Here is a 14,604-nt window from a genome sequence, read left to right as displayed (position 1 = left end):
GTTGCCGCAATAGACAGGGGAAACCTGACCCACATCCCCTGTCTTGCCCACGTGCTGAACCTGGTGGTGCAGAAGTTCCTGCGCACCTACCAGGGGATGGGCGAACTGCTGGAAACGGCAAGGAATGTTGTGCGTCACTTCCGGCGCTCGGCTGCAGCCTGTGCGAGCCTGGAAGACGTGCAAAAGGAGCTGGATCTGCCACGCCATCGGCTGATCCTTGACGTTCCGACTCGCTGGAACTCCACCCTGGCGATGTTGGAGCGTCTGGTTGAACAGAAGCGCGCTGTCAAACAGTACCTTGCCCTGGCCACTGTTTCCGCCGCTCAGAGAAGGGACAAGACCAGCAACATCCCGTCCATCGTCCCCGATGATGACTGGAGGCACATGCAGCAGGTGTGCTTTGTGCTGGCTCCCTTCCTGCAGGCCACAAACATGGTGAGCAGGGACCATGCTATGGTCTGCGAGTGGGTGCCCCTGGTTTCTCTGCTGAACAGGGCCCTCGATGCTTTGCTGGAACAGGGAGCGGCAGCCTTGGACCAGCAGGAGCGGCAACCAGCTGCGCAGTCCACCTCTGAGGGGGAGGAGGAGGAGGACTTGGTGGAGGTCCCTGACCTGGCTGCTGATGAGGGGGATCAGCACAGCGCAGCTGAGTTGGTGCGGGGGTGGAGAGAGGATGAGGCGGCAGAGGAGGAGGATGAGGACAGCACTGACGTCGATGTGCCAGCAGACGTGGCCCGCCTCTTCCCAATGGCAGCGCACATGCTGACGTGCCTGCGCAGGGACCCCAGGGTGATCCAGATGAAGCAGAGGGAGGACATCTGGATCAGCATGATGTTGGACCCACGCCTCAAGGGGAAGTTGAGCCAGTTCCTGCCGCCTGCAGGAGGAGACCCAGCGCAACAAATAAGGAGCTTGCAGCAGGCCCTTGTTGAGCGCTTGGAGGAAGCCTTCCCCCAGCCTTCCAACCCCTACTGTCCAGCAGCCAGCACAGAGGCAGCAGCAGGTGCCTGCATCCAGCAGCAGCAAGCGCCCCACAGACCTGCTGTCTCTCAGCCACGAGCTCTACAGGACTGTAGAGGCTCCGGCAGCAGTGACTAGAGAGGAGATGCATGCAGCAGCATCCTCCTCCGGTCACAGCCAGCGCCTGACCCGCATGGTGGCTGACTACATGGGGTCGTACAGCGGGCTTGACAGCGATGCCCCCAGAGCCGGATTAAGGCTAAATGGGGCCCTAAGCAAAGTAACTGATTTGGGCCCCCATCATGTCGTAATAGAATCAGAAGATGCAGCTGCACAGCAATATGCCGCACACACCGGGCAGCCGAGCTACTGGTTGCTATGGGCAACAGCATGCTTTTCTCTGTGGGTGCACAATGCAGGGAATAGCAGCGGCAAAATGCAGAGTGAGAGATGAATGGCTGGGACATTTGCACTCAGGGGCTGGGGCACCCCCGTGAAGAGGGCGCCATATATCACAGCAGCAGCACTATCCCCCTGCATCTCCAGCCTGGCAATAGCAGAAAGCTCTGGACACCGCCAAACCGGAAGCCGTCCCCCAGACAGAATTACATAACCACTCCCACCACCGAACAACCAATTTCCTCCCAAACTAGACAGCCACCATGCAGCCTCCATCCCAGTGAATACGATAGTCCAGCAGAGAAGGCAGCCGCAGTGGGGGAGAATGACAGCACCAGATGAATCACATTCACCTATTGCGATCCAAGCAATAGAGGTCCCGTCATCCGGAGCCCATCTGTCTCCTCTAGAGTGCTGCCGCTCTGTTACTACTACTATTACTACTTCCTGTCTGATCTAAATATCAGGAAGTTCAGAGCGAGCGGCTGCACTGTAGAAGAGACAGATGGGTTTCAGATGACGGGATCTCTATCGCTTGGATCATGGATAGGCGAGTGAGCGTTTGCCATCTGCTGCTATCATTCTTGCTGCAGCTGTGGTTCTCTGTGGGAAGGGAGGGTGGAGTGGGCAGCGGCAGAGCGCACAGTAGCAGGAGGGGGACCTAGGAGGAGAGCCTGGCTCTGAAGACAATCAGCAGCGCATGGCATCATTTGACAAGAGAAGACAAATAACATTTATATCGCGCTTTTCTCCTGGTGGACTCAAAGCGCCAGAGCTGCAGCCACTAGGACGCGCCCTATAGGCAGTAGCAGTGTTAGAGAGACTTGCCTATGGTCTCCTACTGAATAGGTGCTGGCTTACTGAACAGGCAGAGCTGAGATTCGAACCCTGGTCTCCTGTGTCAGCGGCAGAGCCCTTAAAGGGACTCCAAGCAGTGCCTGTGGATATGCCTTTAAGCATACCTACAACTAATTCATTACATCCTCACACCTACCATCCTTATATTTCATTGCATTGTGCTGAATCGAGCTGTCAACTTTGGAGAAAAGTCGTCCTGTGGCCGTGATTTCGATCGCGAAAATATCAAAAACTAAAAGGCATAGAGCAGCCGTTTATATATCATTAGAAAGAGGAGAAAGAGAGCTTTAAAATGATATGCATCTTTCCATAGTTACTGCACTGCTCAGAGTCCCTTTAACCATTATACCATCCAGCCACCGCTGACTTTGGAGAAAAGTCGTCCTGTGGCCGCGATTTCGATCGCGAAAATATCGAAAACTAAAAGGCATAGAGCAGCCGTTTATATATCATTGGAAAGAGGAGAAAGAGAGCTTTAAAATGATATGCATCTTTCCATAGTTACTGCACTGCTCAGAGTCCCTTTAACCATTATACCATCCAGCCACCGCTGACAGGATGGCAAGGGCTGGTTTATGTGCTGATGGGGCCCCTTTGACTCTGAATGGGGCCCCAAGCGACTGCTTTTGTTGCCTGGTCGGTAATCCGGCCCTGGATGCCCCTGTTGATCCCATGGAGTATTGGGTCAAGCGCATGGAGATCTGGAGCGAGCTGGCGCAGTACGCCCTGGAAGTGCTGTCCTGCCCCCCTTCCAGCGTGCTGTCCGAGCGCTGCTTCAGTGCAGCTGGTGGCGTGGTCACCGAGAAACGCTCACGTCTGTCTCACAAGTCTGTGGACAGACTGACGTTTCTCAAGATGAACCAGGCGTGGGTGGAAGGCGAGTTCCTGGCCCCTGTTGTCGGCGAGAGGGGGACATGAACTGGCTGCCGGAACCATCGTTAATGTGCCTTACCACCCTTTACCACCTCCTGGCTCCTGCTCACTAAGCCAGCCTGGTTCACTTTGACTATTACGTCGCCTGCAGCCACACATTTTACACCTACAGTGGGCTGCTGTGTACTGCCCTTCTGCTGTCTGTCTGTGTTTCCCACTGCCAGGGTACACAGAATTACCTTCTTCTGCTGCCACTCTGCCACCAGCTATTACGTCAAACAATAGCTATATTGGTTGTAAAACCAAAAACCAAAAAACCATAAAAAAAAAAAAAGGTTTAATTTTTCTGAGGTGCCCGGGTTGAAAACTGTGTTGTCCCAGTTGTGTATTGGACACAATGTGGGCTGCACGACCGCTGTCTGGGACCTCCTGTTGTGTTTATTTACAGCCCTGGTATCACGCTAGGTACCAGGGCTATTATGTCACGCTGCCTACCTGCTGCCACACTCACACTGCTCCTCCATACCTCCTCCTGCTGCTGCTGCTGCTGTCTGTCTGTGTTTCCCACTGCCAGGGTACACAGAATTACCTTCTTCTGCTGCCACTCTGCCACCAGCTATTACGTCAAACAATAGCTATATTGGTTGCAAAACCAAAACCAAATAAACCATTAAAAAAAAAAAAGGTTTAATTTTTCTGAGGTGCCCGGGTTGAAAACTGTGTTGTCCCAGTTGTGTATTGGACACAATGTGGGCTGCACGACCGCTGTCTGGGACCTCCTGTTGTGTTTATTTACAGCCCTGGTATCACCGCTAGGTACCAGGGCTATTATGTCACGCTGCCTACCTGCTGCCACACTCACACTGCTCCTCCATACCTCCTCCTGCTGCTGCTGCTGCTGCTGTCTGTCTGTGTTTCCCACTGCCAGGGTACACAGATGATTTACCTTCTGCTGCCACTCTGCCACCAGCTATTACGTCAAACAATAGCTGCTCGCCTACTCCTCCATTCCTCCTCCTGCTGCTGCTGTCTGTCTGTGTTTCCCACTGCCAGGGTACACAGAATTACCTTCTTCTGCTGCCACTCTGCCACCAGCTATTACGTCAAACAATAGCTATATTGGTTGCAAAACCAAAACCAAACAAACCATTAAAAAAAAAAAAAAGGTTTAATTTTTCTGAGGTGCCCGGGTTGAAAACTGTGTTGTCCCAGTTGTGTATTGGACACAATGTGGGCTGCACGACCGCTGTCTGGGACCTCCTGTTGTGTTTATTTACAGCCCTGGTATCACCGCTAGGTACCAGGGCTATTATGTCACGCTGCCTACCTGCTGCCACACTCACACTACTCCTCCATACCTCCTCCTGCTGCTGCTGCTGCTGTCTGTCTGTGTTTCCCACTGCCAGGGTACACTACACAGATGATTTACCTTCTGCTGCCACTCTGCCACCAGCTATTACGTCAAACAATAGCTGCTCACATTACTCCTCCATTCCTCCTGCTGCTGTTGCTGTCTGTCTGTGTTTCCCACTGTCAGGGTACACAGAATTACCTTCTGCTGCCACTCTGCCACCAGCTATTACGTCAAACAATAGCTATATTGGTTGCAAAACCAAAACCAAACAAACCATTAAAAAAAAAAAAAGGTTTAATTTTTCTGAGGTGCCCGGGTTGAAAACTGTGTTGTCCCAGTTGTGTATTGGACACAATGTGGGCTGCACGACCGCTGTCTGGGACCTCCTGTTGTGTTTATTTACAGCCCTGGTATCACCGCTAGGTACCAGGGCTATTATGTCACGGCGAGCTGCCTGCCTCATTGACTGCCTGCTGCCACACACTCATCCTCCTCCTCCTGCTGCTGAATTTACCTCCTGCTGTCTTTGTGTTTCCACTGCCAGGGAGCACATACAATGGCGCTTCCAACATGCGTGCGCCCACCAGCTATTTGTTACGCTCAAAAATAGCTGCATTTCTTTAAAAAAAAAATTGAAAAGAGAAATACGTGAAGAAGAAGAAGACGATATTGAAAAAGAAGGAGAAGATGAAGATGAAGAAGAAGATGAAGAAGAAGATGAAGAAGATGATGAAGAAGAAGATGAAAAAGAAGAAGAAGATGAAGAAGATGAAGAAGATGAAGAAGAAGAAGATGAAGAAGAAGAAGATGAAGAAGAAGAAGAAGAAGAAGATGAAGAAGATGAAGAAGATGATGAAGAAGATGAAGAAGAAGAAGAAGAAGATGAAGAAGAAGAAGAAGAAGATGAAGAAGAAGAAGAAGAAGAAGATGAAGAAGAAGAAGAAGATGAAGAAGAAGAAGAAGAAGAAGATGAAGAAGAAGAAGATGAAGAAGATGAAGATGAAGAAGAAGAAGAAGATGAAGAAGATGAAGATGAAGAAGAAGATGATGAAGAAGAAGAAGAAGATGATGAAGAAGAAGAAGAAGAAGATGATGAAGAAGAAGAAGAAGATGATGAAGAAGAAGAAGAAGAAGAAGAAGAAGAAGAAGAAGACAATATAGAAGAAGAAGAAGAAGATATAGAAGAAGAAGATCTAGAAGAAGAAGAAGAAAGATAAAGAAGAAGAAGAACAAGTATATACAGTAACACTACTGAACAAAATTAAGGACACAACTTCTCTTTCCACATTTTTTTTTAAAGGAACATCCCCACATAATCACTTGCTGTTGTTACTTGGAAAAAAAGATGTTTCTTGCATCATTCACCCTCAAAACAAGTGTTGGAAGCTATTTAAGGCCAATTCGAATAGTCAGCTCGAATAGTGAGCTCGAATACCGACTCGAATAGTGAGCTCGAAGTCCGAGGTCGAATCGAATAGTAAAAATTATTCGACTCGAATATTCGACTGACCTCGAATAATTTACTATTCGAATTCGACCTAACTCGAATTTTGAAAAGGGGTATTTGAGCATCACTATACCGGTAGTCACATGGTTATGCCAATGCAGAAATACAGCAAGGATACTCGAGGGACAGCATGACAGGTAAAGTATAAATGCACAGGCACCGTGGGGTACATAATAGATTTTGAGGGAAAACGCCGAGGTTTCCATTGCGTACATAGTTTGTTATCGCACTTAATGAATACATCAGCCCGAGATTTCCCAGCATCTCAGATTGATTCAAGTACTTTCCACCCGAAACAAGTCAAATTGTTGTTTGGGCATGCTTGTGGTGGCACCGATTTTCCTCTGATTGGATAATTATCGAAGCAGTTGGTGGATCGGCCAGCCCTAAATCATTAAAGGAGAGGCAGCCTGGGGGAAAATCTCCCTTCTTCCCCCCTGGCCAGACCTCCTCTGCTGCCAATTTGGCGAAGCACAAATGTTCAGAAAAGGTTTACCAAAGCTGGGTGCACACTTGTCTTTTTTGTGTGTGTTTTCTGCACAGAAAATCTGAGAACCATTGTTAAAACCACTTAAAGGGACACTTAAGTAAAAAAAAAATGAGTTTTACTCACCTGGGGCTTCCAATAGCCCTCTGCAGCTGTCCGGTGCCCTCGCCGTCTTCCTCCGATCCGCCCGGCCCCGCCGGCAGCCACTTATTGTTTCGGTGAGAGGAGCTGACAGGCTGGGGACGCGAGTGATTCTTCGCGTTCCTGGCCACAATAGCACCATCTATACTGCTATAGCATATATTATATACCATATAGCAGCATAGAGGGTGCTAATGTGTCTGGGAATGCGAAGAATCACTCCCGTCCCCAGCCTGTCAGCTCCTGTCACCGAAACAGGAAGTGGCTGCCGACGGGGCCAGGAGGATCGGAGAGAGACGAGGGCAGCGGAGAGCTTCAGGGGGCTATTGGAAGCCCTAGGTGAGTAAAACTCATTTTTTTTTGTTTGACTTAAGTGTCCCTTTAAAGGGACTCCGAGCAGTGCAGAAACTATGGAAAGATGCATATCATTTTAAAGCTCTCTTTCTCCTCTTTCCGATGATATATAAACCGCAGCCCTACGCCTTTTAGTTTTCGCTATTTTCGCGATTGAAATTGCCGCGGCCGCAATTTCAATTGCAAAAATAAAGAAAACTAAAAGGTGTAGGGCAACGATTTAGGTGTCGCCAGAAAGAGGAGAAAGAGAGCTTTAAAATGATATCCATCTTTCCATAGTTACATTGTATTACACAGGCCGACTTTTTCTGCTGAATGGAGCTGCTGACACTGGGGAAAGTGTCGTCCTGTGTAATACAAGTAACTATGGAAAGATGGATATCATTTCAAAGCTCTCTTTCTCCTCTTTCTGGCGACACCTAAATCGTCGCTCTACGCCTTTTAGTTTTCTTTAGTTTCGCGATTGAAATCACGGCCGCGGCAATTTCAATCGTGAAAATAGCGAAAACTAAAAGGCGTAGGGCGGTGGTTTATATATCATTGGAAAGAGGAAAAAGAGAGCTTTAAAATGATATGTATCTTTCCATAGTTTCTGCACTGCTCGGAGTCCCTTTAAGGACCAGCTAACGCCCATAGGCGTCAGCAGGTCTTAAGTGGGTTACCATGGAAACGGCCGCTCCATGCCAGTTCACACAGGGTGTCTCCGTGAACAGCCGGAGAGTCACCGATCGCGGCTCGCCGGCAAAATGTAAACATGCAGGGAAGAAATCCCCGCTGTTTACATCATACGGCGCTGTTGCGCAGCAGCGCCTTGACGTCTGATTGGCCGGGGATCACCGGCATATGATAGGCTGAAGCCTATCCTTCAATGCGCAGGACAGATATCCGTCCTGCGCAGCCCATGGAGGGAGAGGGAGGGACGGGAAGGCAGGGAGCGCGTAAAACGATGCGGAGGGGGGCTTTGAAGAGCCCCCCCGCAGATCACAAACAGCCGGCGGCGATCAGACCCCCCCAGCAGGACATCCCCCTAGTGGGGAAAAAAGGGGGGAAGTCTGATCGCCAAGGCTCAATCCTGATCGGTGCTGCGGGCTGGAGAGCCCACACAGCACCGATCACTGCAGAAAGCCCTGGTCCTTAAGTGTTTTAATCAATGGGCCCTTTTTTAGGACTGATATACAAATATAAATACAGTTTGTCCATTTTTCTATTGAAACACGTGTTTAATTGACACTCAACTTTATTTTGATTGTTTAAATTGCTATATGTCTTGTTCTTAAACGTTAACATGAAGGTAAATGAATGATGACAGAAAGGCCAAGTGTTGGTTGAGTTATAAAAGTACATCTTTTGAATATGTGGAAAATGTGACTAGGGGTGTGGTTGGAGTCTCTCTACATCTCATTTATGAATGACATCTTCATTACAAAACAAAACCAAAAAAAAAAATGTAATTCAGAGGTTGTTTTTGCTGTTTCTAGAAGGAGCAAATTTAAAAATTGTCAGCCAAAGGTGTAATTTGAAACTTATTTGCATGCACCGCTATAATCCTTCTGTGAAGCTTTAGGGATACAGTGCTAAGAAAAAAGAAATCAAATCCCCAGATTTTCCTGTTCCACTGTGTCTTCTAGCTCAAATTGAGCTCAAACTCTTTAGCCAGTAGATCGCTTCATTCTACTGGTCATGATCAGTATTTTTGGAGTTAATTACAACGCAAAGGAGTATATGAAAATGTGACTTAAACATACCACAGATGTCTCCTTTGAAGGAATCGTCTATGTATATATACACTTGCATAATAGGGCGAAGCTGGATTTCCAGTTTGAGACCGATGCCGGTGCTAACAATGATGTAGAAGGAAGAAGCCTCAGAAACAGTCAAGTTACCTGTTAACACATAAATGCAAGTATTATTTAATTAGAATGAAGTACTTTTATCTATCATTAAGATGTGCCACAGGAAGTAGTTATGGCAAATTCTATATCTACATTTCAAGGGGGCTTAGATGCTTTTCATGCATTGAAAGACATCCATGGCTATAATTACTAGGTAATGCCCAGTGGTGTTAATCCACAGATTTTATCTGATTGCCACCTGGAGTCGGGAAGGATTTTTTTTCCTTTTTTGGGGCTAATTGGACCATGCCTTGTAAGGGTTTTTTGCCTTCCTCTGGATCAACAGGTATATGTGAGGGAGTAGGCTGGTGTTGTACTTTGTTCTCTGGTTGAACTCGATGGTCGCATGGGTGTAGCAATCACCCTGTGACCCCTGCTATCGCAGGGGGCCCAGAGGCTTTGGGGGCCATTCCACCTCCCTCTGCCCATCCGCAAGTGCAGCCAATTAGCAAAATAACCTCCCCATTCACTCAAAAAACTCCCTGCCACCTCGTCCTGCCATGCAAAGTAGCTGTATTTTTTTTCTGCTTCCAGATGCTGCTTCACCGAATAAAACTACCTGCTGCCATTCGCCGACTCCCTATCACATGACCTCATGGGGTTCAGGGACCAAGGGGGCCTCATGTCATAATTTTTGCTGGGGGCCCTATTAAGTATAGTTACACCCCTGTATGGATGGATGCCTTTTTTCAACCCAAATAACTATTTAGATCTATCTATGTAGCAGTAGGGTATTGTACCGTGTTAGCCATCAGTCATAAACTATCTATCTATCTATCTATCTATCTATCTATCTATCTATCTATCTATCTATCTAGGCTTACATTTTAAATGAGGGTCTCGTGGAGTTTAATGGGGATGATAGGTATCAAAATGTATAGAATAGAAAACTAAATGCCATTATCTACATATTAAAAGCTTGAAATGTTATTATACATAATTGAAAGAGTAAGAGAGACATTACAAACAAAGGGCTTGATTCACAAAGCTAGTTAGCACGCCTAAAGACTTTGGGCATGTAAAGTAGGGTGCTAACTAGGTCTTTTTTTTAAATGAACTCCCACGTGCAAAACTTTGCACGCGGGAATTTGCGCGCGACTTCATTTTTACACGCCTAAACTCAGTTTAGGCGTGAAGAGGGGCTTTTCACAAGTGTGCTAACAGTTAGCACTGCTTTGTGAACTAAGCCCATAATCTCATACAAGAGATCCATCCACTTGGTTCACATATAGATACAGTGTAAATCATTGGATCACAATTAGTTTACTTTACAAACCACATTAGATAAGATAAAGCAAATTATTTGTATGGTTAAAGGTATTTTATTCCTCTGTTAATCATCAGATCTTGTAACTAGATTTATTTACAGAGCATTTCCCAAGGCCAATCTACTTAACTAACCATCTATTGATCTATCTATACACAGTGGGGTAAAAAATATCTGATCCCCTGTCAAATTTGTAGGTTTGCCGACAGTATTACAGTATGTAATTTTTATAGCAGCTCTACTTTAATGAAGAGAACAGAAAATCAATCAAAAACATCTTACATAAAAGTTATAAATGACATACACTTGAATGTCCCTAAAGTAAATATGTATTTGATCTTCCACAACAAAGCCAACATTCTGGCTTCCACAAATTGATTATATGCCTATGTGCACACAGCTTCCAATCAGTCAATCAATCACTCAATCAATTACAGATATGCCTGATCTCAACTCGTTATGTGTATCAAGCTGCCCATCAATCTTGATTGCACAATGTTACCAAACCTATGTAGTAGAAGAGTAAACTGAGTGAATGTATTTTGAAGAGCTACTTTATGTAGTCCCTCGTATTACATAGAAGTGGTAAGATTGTACAATCTAGATTGTATTGTTAATGGGCACCTTAAAGCACACCTGTTCACAGAACTAATTTATTCTATTATGGCCTATTGATCACCATGGTCAAGAGCAAAAAGCTGCTAAAGGACATAAAAAAAAAAATTGTAGACTTGCACACAGTTGGAATGGGCTACAAGACTATTAGCTAAAAGCATGACTAAGGTGAGAGATCAGCCCACAACTACATGGGAGGAGCTTGTTAGTGATCTGAAGGCAGTTGGGACCACAATCACCAAAATCACCACTGGTAACACACTATGTTGTAATAGATTGCAATCTTGCAGCTCCTGAAATGTCCCCCTGCTAAAGAAACACACGCAAAAGCCTATCTTAAGTATATTAGTGAACATCTAAATGATACAGAGAAGGCTTGGGAAAAAGTGCTGTGTTCAGATGAGACCAAAATAAAGCTTTTTGGCATAAAATTGAAACACCATTTTGGGAGTAAGAGAAATGGTAAGTATGAACCCCACCCCCACAGCCAAGCACAGAGGTGAGAACATTTTGCTTTGAGGCTGTCTTTCTGCTAATGGTACAGGATTACTTCACGAAATTGAGGACCCAATGGACAGGACCATGTACCTTAAAATCTTGAATGAGAATCTCCTTTCCTCACCCAGAACACTAAAGTTGGGTGTCCCAGCATGACAATCACCCAGAATATGCCGTCAAGGCAACAAAGGAGTGGCTGAAGAAGAAGCACATTCAGGTCATGGAATGACCTAGCCAGTCCCAGACCTCAATCCCTTACAAAATCAGTGGAGGGAGCTGAAAGTTTTGAGTTGCCAAGCAGCAGCCAAGAAAACAAAAGGATTTGGAGAGCAGTGTTGCTTGCAAATTTTCGCCAAAAGCATTTTTCGCATTAAAAATGTAATTTTTGTTTCAAGATTTTTTCGAGATTTATTTTATTGTAGGTAGCAGGTGTTTTTCTTGGTATGCTGTGTTATTTTTCCTCCATGCATAACACCCAAATAACTCAATTTTAGTGCCATCAGTCAACAGCACCTAATTCCAAAATGAAGCTGGCTTGTCCAAATGTGCTTTAGCATAACTCAAGCAGCTCTATTTGTGCTGTGGATGGAGAAAAGGCTTCCTCTGCATCACTCTCGCATACAGCATCTCCTTGTGTAAAGTGTGCCAAGAAGTTGAACAATGCACAGTGACTCCATCTGCAGCAAGATGATGTTGTAGGTCTTCGTTGCTAGTCTGTGGGTTGACTCTGACTATTCTCATCATTCGTCGCTTCTGTCTATCCAAGATTTTTCTTGGTCTGCCACTTCAAGCCTTAACTTGAACTGAGCCTGTGGTCTTCCATTTCTTCAATATGTTCCTAACTGTGGAAACAGACAGCTGAAATCTCTGAGACAGCTTTCTATATCCTTCCCCTACACCATGATGGTGAAGAATCTTTGTCTTCAGATCATTTGAGAATTGTTTTGAGACCCCCAAATTGCTACTCTTCAGAGAAAATTGAAAGATGAGGGAAACTTACAATTGACCCCCTTAAAGAAAACCTGTACTGAGTAAAAATATTTAAAATAAACACATGAGGTAACTTCAAATGAACATTACATAGTTACCTTGCCATCAGTTCCTCTCAGAAGCTCACTATTTTCTTCTGACAATAATCTCTTCCAGTTCTGACAATATTTTGTCAGATCTGAAATATATCAGTTGCTGTCAGTAAAATATCAGTTGCTGTCATTTATAGCTGAGAGGAAAACTGATGTACCAGGTAATGTCCATGTTTCCCTATGGCTCAAGTGGGCGATGTTACAGTTTAACTGTGTGCTGACCAGAAAAGCTGTTATAGGGTAATGGCCATTTTCAAAATGGAGGAAAGAAAATTCCCTTGATCACAGTGAACAAACAGGACGCGGAAAAGGAGAAAGACACTGTGGAGTAGACTACATGGAAGGTAAGTATGACTTGTGTATGCTTATTTTGACTTTTAATTTTCAGTTCAGGTTTTCTTTAAATACTCTTTCTCATAATTGGATTCACCTGTGTATGTAGGACAGGGGTCACTGAGCTTACCAAGCCAATTTGAGTTCCAATAATTCGTTCTAAAGGTTTTAGAATCAATAACATGACAACAGTGCCCAATTGTATGTACCTGCCTAATTTTATTTAAACAATTATTGCACACTTTCTATAAATCCAATAAACTTAATTTCACTTCTCAAATATCACTGTGTGTGTCCCCTATATGATATATTTAACTGACATTTTTTATCGTAACAACCAACGATTTATACAGGGAAATCCTGACAATTAACAAGGTTGCCCAAACTTTCTCATCCCACTGTATATACCGTATACAGTATATATATATATATATATATATATATATATATATATATATATATATATATATATATATATATATATATATATATATATATATAGTATATAAGAAATAAATACATTTATATACATGTTGATACGTTATCTGTCATTTACTGCATTTAATTATAGACTTTTTTCCTCTAACTTTAAAATCGATTTTCTTCAAAACTACTCTACTTGTTCCTGCTGTTCTCCTTAACCACTTGACGACCAGGGGATGTATGGCTGATCTGTGCTGCGTGGGCTCTCCAGCCCGCAGCACAGATCAGGATTATGCCAGGGCAATCAGACTTACCCCCTTTTTTCCCCACTAGGGGGATGTCCTACTGGGGGGGTCTGTCTGATCGCCGCCGGCTTGCTGCGCTTTGTGGGGGGGGGGCTCTTCAAAGACCCCCTCCGCAGCGTTCTCTGCGCTCCGTCCCTCTCCATCCCTCTCCATCCCCCTGTGAGCTGCGCCGTTTCCATGGAAACCCGCAGACGACCAGTTTACGCCAATCGGCGTTAGCTGGTCGTCAAGAGGTTAACATAAGCAAATTTGGTGATTCTACCTTGTATGGGGACATTGCTATTAACCGCTAAAGTTGGCAGCCACTGTGCAAAAATGCGGACAAAAAGCTAAGATATATGAGCGTATTTTTGCTTGTCGAAGCAAAAATTTTACTCATTTTTGCGAAAATAATATCAGAAAGAATATCTGCATGTTCTCTCATCACTGTTGGAGAGTTAATGTAAAGGGAAGTGGGCCAAAATCCCTTTTAAGATGTGTGAAAACTAGGGATGAATAGAGATAGCTCGAACCTCAGGTCAACCACAAACGCAAACTTTCACAAAAGTTGGCGAACCGGCGAACTCAGCGAACCGCAATAGACTTCAATGGGCAGGCGAACTTTCAAAACTACAAACACTGTTTCTGGCCCCAAAAGTGATGGAAAAGATGTTTCAAGGGGTCTAACACCTAGAGGAGGGCATGGCGGAGTGGGATACATACCAAAAGTCCCTGGGAAAAGTACGGATTTGACGCACAGCAGGGTTGTAATCCCTGAAGGGCAGAAATCACATTACATTCCTAAATTGGAGGCATAAAGTGCTTTAAAACATCTTGCGTGTGTATACATGGATCAGGTAGTGTAATTAGTGTACTGCTTCACACTGAAAGACCAAACTCACTGTTTAACGCACCGCTGCAAACAGCCGCAAAAGGTTGTCAGTTGATACTCCTAGCCCAGGACATAAACTGTCAGTCCTCTCGGTGGCAATGTTTGTGTAGTTATGGCCATGCTCGTGCACACGTTGGCGAGAGTGCAGACCATGATGATGAAAATTGAAAAATACATGTTTTTTTATGATTAATTGAAAATTGAAGGTAGGTAAAATTCTACATTTTTTTCCTGGTATATGTTACTTTGATAACTGTGGTAATTCCAGAACTAATGCCTACCGACGAGAGCTGACTAGATAACCTTGGGCCGATCACACCGCCCCGTCACAGCCACGACGCATTCGGATGTCTGACTGCCTTATCAACTTTTGATGGTTCTTTCT

General features: G+C 45.0%; 1 protein-coding gene across 1 annotated transcript in view; it reads right to left on the bottom strand.

The window, feature by feature from the left end:
• Window positions 1-14,604, bottom strand: part of LOC137537857 (mucin-2-like) — a 350,759-nt gene that overhangs the window by 252,176 nt on the left and 83,979 nt on the right. Inside the window, exon 7 of the mRNA XM_068259807.1 lies at window positions 8,679-8,816. Within this exon, the coding sequence (XP_068115908.1) occupies window positions 8,679-8,816 (138 nt within the window). The remainder of the gene's footprint in view (window positions 1-8,678; window positions 8,817-14,604) is intronic.

The sequence above is a fragment of the Hyperolius riggenbachi genome, chromosome 11 (genome assembly GCF_040937935.1).
Source record: "Hyperolius riggenbachi isolate aHypRig1 chromosome 11, aHypRig1.pri, whole genome shotgun sequence".
NCBI lineage: Eukaryota > Metazoa > Chordata > Amphibia > Anura > Hyperoliidae > Hyperolius > Hyperolius riggenbachi.
Note: the sequence above shows the minus strand (reverse complement) of the source record. Positions and strands in the feature narration are given on the sequence as shown.